This window comes from Haplochromis burtoni, unplaced genomic scaffold (genome assembly GCF_018398535.1).
Source record: "Haplochromis burtoni strain Fernald_Lab_line unplaced genomic scaffold, NCSU_Asbu1 Contig_22, whole genome shotgun sequence".
In the NCBI taxonomy this organism is placed as follows: domain Eukaryota; kingdom Metazoa; phylum Chordata; class Actinopteri; order Cichliformes; family Cichlidae; genus Haplochromis; species Haplochromis burtoni.
In genome coordinates, this window is record NW_024582383.1 from 2,977,480 (window position 1) to 2,985,272 (window position 7,793).

General features: G+C 39.4%; 1 protein-coding gene and 1 long non-coding RNA gene across 2 annotated transcripts in view; both read right to left on the reverse strand.

Annotated features, from left to right (window-relative positions):
- LOC121814148 lies at positions 1 to 2,110 on the reverse strand. Its single transcript, XR_006054126.1, has 2 exons — positions 1,292 to 2,110; positions 1 to 251 (listed from the first exon to the last, which is right to left on the reverse strand). It is a non-coding gene; the product is annotated as an uncharacterized LOC121814148 (long non-coding RNA).
- Positions 2,111 to 3,561: 1,451 nt separating this feature from the next.
- yipf4 (Yip1 domain family, member 4) overlaps positions 3,562 to 7,793 on the reverse strand; it is a gene marked incomplete in the record, with an annotated part of 7,602 nt that continues 3,370 nt past the window's right edge. Inside the window, 3 exon segments of the mRNA XM_042218707.1 lie at positions 3,562 to 3,904; positions 5,084 to 5,197; positions 5,285 to 5,362. Coding sequence (XP_042074641.1) covers positions 3,767 to 3,904; positions 5,084 to 5,197; positions 5,285 to 5,362 — 330 coding nt within the window.

Sequence of the window (7,793 nt, forward strand, 5' to 3'; positions counted from 1 at the left end):
TTTAATCAGGGGTTTGACTACTGCATGTTTAAAATCTTTAGGGACAACACCTGACATCAGACTATGGTTTACCAGCTCAAGCACCAAAGGACCAACTGTAGGTAACACCTCTTTTAAAAGTCGAGGAGGGACAGCATCATTTGGAGACCCAGCAGGCTTAAGATGACCAACAGTCTCCTGTTCTCCTCTTTCTCTTTCAAATACACCACCAGGCAACGGATTGCGACCTCTCTTCTTGTTTCCACCGAACTCTGGAGAATAAAAAAGTTTACTAGGCCAAAAGTCAAACACATTACATTCATAGGACTAGCGTTTTGCTAATTATTGATTTAATTTTTGTTTTTAACAAATAAACAATTAAATTTTTATAACTTGAATTTAATCTGTTACATACTGCCCTGCTTTCAATGCACCCTTTGCTAGCAGTAGGTTAAGGTGAGTGAAAGTAAATGTAACCTAGATTTGGAGACTATTTCAAACAGTTTTTGTTGAGCTCTAAGGACTATAAAAGACTACAAAGGCTTACCAAGGCTTTTGAGTTAACAAGTTATTTTAAGTATAAAACCTTCTCTAAAATACTACAATGAAACACTGAAAAGATGAATCCAAAAACTAAATAAATAAATCTACAGACTGTAATTTAAAATTGGAAAAATTGTGTCATATCCAAATGTGTGAGAGAATTTTCTTTTTAATTATTTGAAGACCACTGTTGACATGCTACAATCCCACACTTCACATTATGCTTACAATTACAGAAGGTAACGAAAGCAAGTCTTATGTGCACACACACAATTTAGTTTTTTCTTGCTAGGTCAACTAACTTTAACCTCAGGCATATTTCACATTTGCGCTTAAAATATCAATACATTTGATAGAAATACTTTTACTCACATAAATACTCTGGCATAAATTCACCACATTTCACTCTGTCAGTAATTAGTTACCTCACCCAAGACCGTCGAAACACAAATTTACTCTGACACCATGATAAAAATGCAGGCAGCTGCTGACTGGTTAATTTGAACATATACAGGTTCAAATTGAACATGCTTTGCTGTCTGCAAGGTCTATCAGCTAACCAAATGCACCCTGACAAGTGACAAACTTTAAGTATAAGTGGAAAAATTGACAATTGCGAGGAACGTTTGCAAGCTAAAAGATAGCTAGCTAACAACTTTAACTTTAGCAACTTTACTATGCTAAACTATGATTAAAACCATCAAATTTAAAGTGTACAAATATAACTTGTAATTAATCTATTTTGAAATTCAATACTTAGTTAACTCACCGAACACAGTCTAGGGGAAACACACCTCTACTCCCACAAAGTGATAAGAATGCAGACAACTGCTACGCCTGTGATGATACGAACATATGCTACGGGGTTACCCTCTGCTGTATGCATGGTCTCATACACACCTATGGCTAACCAAAGTAACCACCAGAGTGACAGATTTCATTAATAACAGGAAAAAATACAAACGCTCTTTTATACTTTTATAGAGTAACAACTAGCATAACACAGAGTGTCAATTCACACCATGTAGCTGCCATTGTCAGACTAAACTTACGCAGTGAATTCCTGTAACTAGTACATATTTATAAAAGAGTATAAAACAAGAAACTTACCAGGTAGTGGTGCCAACCTCTGTTTTTTTCCGTTTCGTCTTTTTTTATGGCAGTTGTAATTTATTTTTTCGTTATGGTCCAGTTATGGGCAGTTCAAACATGAAGGATGTTCAAACTCACTTTTACATGTTACACAAACTTAATATTTTCTGTTGTTGATTGATGACAAAAGTATTTTGTTCAATATACTCAAACATTTAAGTTAAGGAGGTGTTTATTAATTTCTGTGTTGCACTAACTTATAACATTGATTAGTCAACTCACTGAAACGTGTACATGTAGACAACTTACTTTTTTAAGTAGAAAAATGCTTTTTTGTTAAGTTCTACCTACAAACACCGTGAATATTTTTTAGAGTGTAGTTACTTCTTAGGTAAGAAGTATTATTTTTCTCTCACTATGTGTTTATACACCACTCTGAATGTAATCATTAGTTATTAATCTCTGTCTCTCTTCCACAGCATGTCTTTATCCTGTCTCCCTTCCCTCACCCCAACCAATCACAGCAGATGGCCCCGCCCCTCCCTGAGCCTGGTTCTGCTGGAGGTTTCTTCCTGTTAAAAGGGAGTTTTTCCTTCCCATTGTCGCCAATAATATTATTTTAGGGTCTTGACCTTACAATATAAAGCCCTTTGAGGAAAATATTTTTGTGATTTGGCATTACATCAATTGGAAAGAAGTACATTAGTGTGTGAATGGGTGGTTGTGTAAAGCGCTATACAAATACAGGCCATTTACCATTTTTAGTACATTTCTATCTCAATCCTTAATGACCCTAAACTGCTGCACTTACATTTTAAAGAATATTAAGAGTTATAATTACCTGAATACTACTCTAGTACCACCTTGACGTTTGTAATTTGAAGAGCTACGTAGTGGGCCACCACGAGAGATTAATTCCTCAGTTCTTTGACAACCTACTGATGATGAGCCTCAGCATTCTTCTAATGTCATGTCCCAAACCAATACAATACAGTCATTATCTGGCTGCCAGCCAGTCATATAAGCACATATTTACAGTTGTTTCTGCCACTTAAATTTGCCAAACTTACGGTACGTCATTTTTAAACCAGCACTGGCCTAGTTAAGCCTGGTTATAGTTAGGGTGAGTTAGAGCTGTTTTCTTGCGTTGGCCTTGGCTCTCCATGAACTATGCTTCCTTCTGATAACATGTTGGCAATAAACCTTTTTAAAAACTGACCTCAACAGCCTCCTTATATTCCTTTTTCCAGTTTTATGTTAGTCTCCTCACCACTTAGACCTTCGTGGGGATGTAACATAATTGACTCTTGGCTTTGTCATTTTTTCTTCTTTTCTACAAACATTAGAAACCCAATTGTAAGTACAGTAGCACTGAATAAGAATACTGTCTTAGTGTGTTTGACCCTACATTTGCAAATGATTGTAAAATGTGTAGGCAAATCTAGTGCTGCAGTATAGATTACAGGACTGTTAAGTGTGACAAAGTTGGGTTTACTGTAAAGCAGTGATGAGTCATGAGACACCAGATGGTTTAGAGACAAATTACTCTACAAATTTACTGTATTATTGATCAAACGAGTATAGTCCTGTATAAAAAAAGACTCAGGGTTTAGAGAACAAGGCACCACATTTAGTAGACAATGGTTTATATCCTTCTGATTGACCCATTCCACCTGCTTCCACTGCTGAAATCTATAAATTAACATGTCTGTAAAAAGGGAAAAGCATAAATGAACATTTCTGGTAGAAAGCTACAGTGCACAACAATAAGGATCAGCACAAACATACATAAATATTTGGCACCATATTCCTCAGTGTGATTAAGCTTTTTAAAAGTATGACATTAATATCCAGGCCTGGACTTATTTCTAGACTCAAGAACTACAGGTTTACGCAGGGCTCTGGAATCTGTATTGCACTGGTGATTGATAAGTCTGCATACCAAAGTTTAAGCAGCAAAAGCATACGCACTTTATTGACCAAAGACACAAGGGAAAAACTATATACATTAGTATATATTCCCAACTTCCCCAACATCTAGAATAACAGAGTTTTAAAAAAATCCCGGTTTTGTAGGTTTTTTGTTTTTTCCCCCCCACCCATGCTCCAGGGTAACTGTCCATGAAAAGGTCCACAGCTCCAGGTCATCCAATCACACTCCAGTATATAGTGACAGGAAGTAGATGTACAGTAGGAAAATGGGATATATGAGAAGGGGCTTCTTTGTTTTAAATTCATCTCCGACAAGCAGTGAAGCAGCACTGTATGCAGCCCAGAAAACTCCAAAAAGCTGAAAGATGAGAAGACATTCATTCAACATTAAGAGCAAACAGCCACAGGGTGAAAGAACTTCATTGCTTATCTAAAAGCTACAATTATTAACAATTTTCTATCATGCTGTGGGTTATGAAAGACTCATTAGAAGACAAGCTTGTCAAGAACATACTGGCTGGAGTGCACAATTACAGCAATGCTCTAATAATGCCATCCTGCTCTGACATGATAGAATTGACCCAGTTTGTGTCCCTGACTTTTCTTGCATACTGCATGAACCAAGCAGCGGATATTTTCCTTTAGAGTAAAGGAGTGAATTTGGAACCAGGGACTATGGAGGACTCAAACCATCAGAAATAACAAGGCTCTCTATTTTTTTTATTCATACATTTCTATCCGCTTGTCGTGAGGAGAAATGAGGAAACTGTCATAGGCGCATCAGTGTCTGTCACGTTTATGAAGCTCTGTCTCCATGTTCACACCAACGTGTTTTTGGACTGTTTCGTCCACACTGAGACGGCGTTGTTGGTCAGGGAAAACGCTCTTCAAAGCTAAATCGGAGGCTCTCGAAAACTAACGCATTTTAGTCATGTGATGCAGTCATGTGACCAATTCAACTAAGATGGCGGACGGCATTACACAGCAGCCCTATTGAAGATTAATTCTGATTCTAATATCAGTTTGTACATGCTCCAGAAGACGCAATGTTTCCTCAGAGCAACTTTGTACTCGTGTTACTCGCAGCAACAACTCCACCTCATTGTCTATTTGAACAACTCGGTGCTTTTCCTCAGAAGGAAATGACGCAGGTCGAATTGTCCTATGTTTCACGCATGCGCACTAGAGGAAGGTAAGTGTTTTCAGTGTGGACGAACTCTCGGAAACGATTGAAAATGATAGTGTGGTCGCAGAGTGTTTTCGAATTTATCCGGATCAGTGTAGATGTAGCCTATGTAGCCCTCTCACTTACTCTCTACAATGATCTGAACACCAGCTTACTAGACTAGACCAGCTCAGCACGTGTTTGAGCCGTCTCTGCTTCCTACAATCTTTACAAAATACCCATACATGCATAGCACTACCGATTTGCTGTCATAATCATGTTCTTTATTTACATCTTTCATTTTGCTGTAGCCTATGAGGCAGGTTGTAACAACATGAAAACATAAGACACTTGTTTATTAAAGCGACTCACTTTGACTAGTGTAGAAACCACCTCGAAGCCTCCAATCACTAAGAGCAGAGGGGCTATGACGATGAGAGGAAGAAGGGAATACCCAATCACTCCAAGGACCTGACCGTATGAAACCTGCTCAGGAGAACAAAAGCATTTCTTATCCTCTGTATGTACAAGTTAGAGTTCACTTCAAGTGCTGCAGGTGTCAGCTGGATTTACCTCCCCACCAAGAACACGAGCCAGCAGGAAGATGGTTAGTGATCCAAATATCCAGATGGTGATGATCCAAGACACAACCTGTGAATGCAAAGAACAGGTTGGTGTTGACACTGAATTATGCCACAGTGAGTATAAAAGAGTATCCAGCTAGTGCATTATACATATGTCTGACGCAGATGCATATAATGTAGAGGATGCAAAGTACTGTCTAGTGAAGTGTTGGTCTACACATAAGGACGTGGTTGGTTCAAAGGAAAGGTTGTATTTAATCCAATTAATTAGCACAATGTACTCAAGTTTCCACTGGACACATTTTCAATCTGTCCTTTCCAAATGTCACTTGGCACAAACAAAATGCCGTGTTTTTCATCAGATATCTGTCAAGAAGCCAGATGGGACTAAATAAGAACTATAACCAACAGCATATACAAACTAAAATCAACTCATCCTCAATGCAAACTTTTATCTTTGTAATAAAATAAATCAACTGCACTAAGTTACAAGATCTTCTCTCACTCAAGCAACTCTGTTCTCTGCTGGTGGAAAGAGGTACAAACAATGAACCTGAGTTGGTGTGTACCCGACATATTTCACCTTACCAAACAAAACCAGGTAATAGGCCTAACCGAATTCAGCAAACAGAGAAACAAAGCAGCCGATCATCACAGTCCTCTTCCACTGGGGAAATTCCCTCAACAATGAAACGTAACACAGGTCTGCAACCAAAAAACTGCATGCGAGTGTTTCTTATAGATTTGTACTCGCTGAAACCGGGAAAAATATTTTTAAAATTCCTTCTCGTCGCGTTTTCTTGCAAAACTCACGTTTTTAGTTTAACTCAGCGTAGAATTTTTAAACTGAAATCTGAGTTAAAAACCATATCCCATAATGATTTCTTACATTAATGTAATATTTCTAAGAGCGAGACTCCAGAGAAATACAAATAGAAAATGGGAGGAAAGGGAAGCGTGTTGGGAGCATCAAAGAGAAGCTTTCACAGACAAGAGTAAACGTGTAGTGTTACATCTATCATGAACGAATCGTTTTTTGTTTCTTCGTTCAATCATAAGAAAAATGATGCATAGTTAATTGTAACAAAATATTGACTTGTTTCATCGCTGTTGTGCTTTTTTAAGCAGTGTCCAAATTCATGGGCTGCATCCTCCTGAGGACCCGGCCTTCGCGGTCTACGTGGGCCGGGTCCTCAGAAGGTCGGGTAGGCCGGAAGTAAACGGCCGTGAAATGGGACGGTCTCGCCTTCAGATTAGCGTCGCCGCTGTCTCAGTGGAGTTTAATAAACTCGGCCGTCTGCTCCTTGCTATCTAAAATATAACAGGACACTGGAGTAAACTCTCGACTGTCTCATACTTCTGTTTAATCAGTTTTCTGTTTGATGTTTAGTCAGCTGTGTGAAAACCAAGGAGGAACCCACCCGAGGTATTAATAAAGTTTTATTTTATATATCACGTTTAACCTGAGTAGCGAAAGTCCACGGTGATCTGTGCCGTTCTCGGCCGCATCAGTAACCCTCGAGCTCCCGGCGAGCTATCGAGCTGGTGGGTAGCAGACGCCTCCGAAAACATCGAAGCACTTTTGCAAATATGGGATATCTTGATAAACCGAGCAGATATTTGATGTTTACACAGCTACTTTCTCGCCTGACAATATGTTAAAAGTTTATTTTGTGACCCAGAAAGATTAATAAAACTTAGTAGCAGCCGCCATTGTTGGAAACTGGAGTTTGGCTGGGCCACGCTATGAATTCTGGGATATGGTGGGCCACGAAGGACACACCTGTCCCATCCTTCAAATGCGGTGAAAATGAGGACGCATTTGTCGGCTGCATTCGGAGGAGTCTACGCATTTGGACAGCCTTCGGCGCGTCGCTGTGACGTAATCGGTCTACAAATGCGGCCTCAGGAGGAAGCAGCCCATGAATTTGGACACGCCCTTAATGTAAATTCTTTGTGTTTTGCAAAAAAACTGTTTGCGATGGAGGGAGATCATGTTTGGATTCAGCACCCTACAAACATCAAATTTACCTAAAATATCCCACGCAGCTGAAAAAAATATATAAATATTTTTTGCAGACCTGTGCAATCCGTCTTCATTTTCACAGACTCACTGCTTCCACTGCTCATCATAGGACTGGAGCTACTTTTGTTGTTCAGGAAGTAATCCTAGCTATTACAAGTCTGGGCGGTAGAAACGTTATATGGTAGAAACGATATGAATTTGGCCAACGGCAGAGATTTTGACTATACAGCTCTACCTCATCAAGCTGCACCTGTTTTGATTGAAAGCATCGCAGTGGCTGCAAGCATGGAGCTTGCACGTGGGGATTGCATTTATATAGCGCTTTACAATTCCACTATTCATTCACTGTCACATTCACACACTGGTGGAGGCAAACCACAGTTGTAGCTACAGCTGCCCTGGGGCAGCCCCTCTGGCCATCACCAGTAGGGTAAAGTGTCTTGCCCAAGGACACAATGACCAAGACAGACAG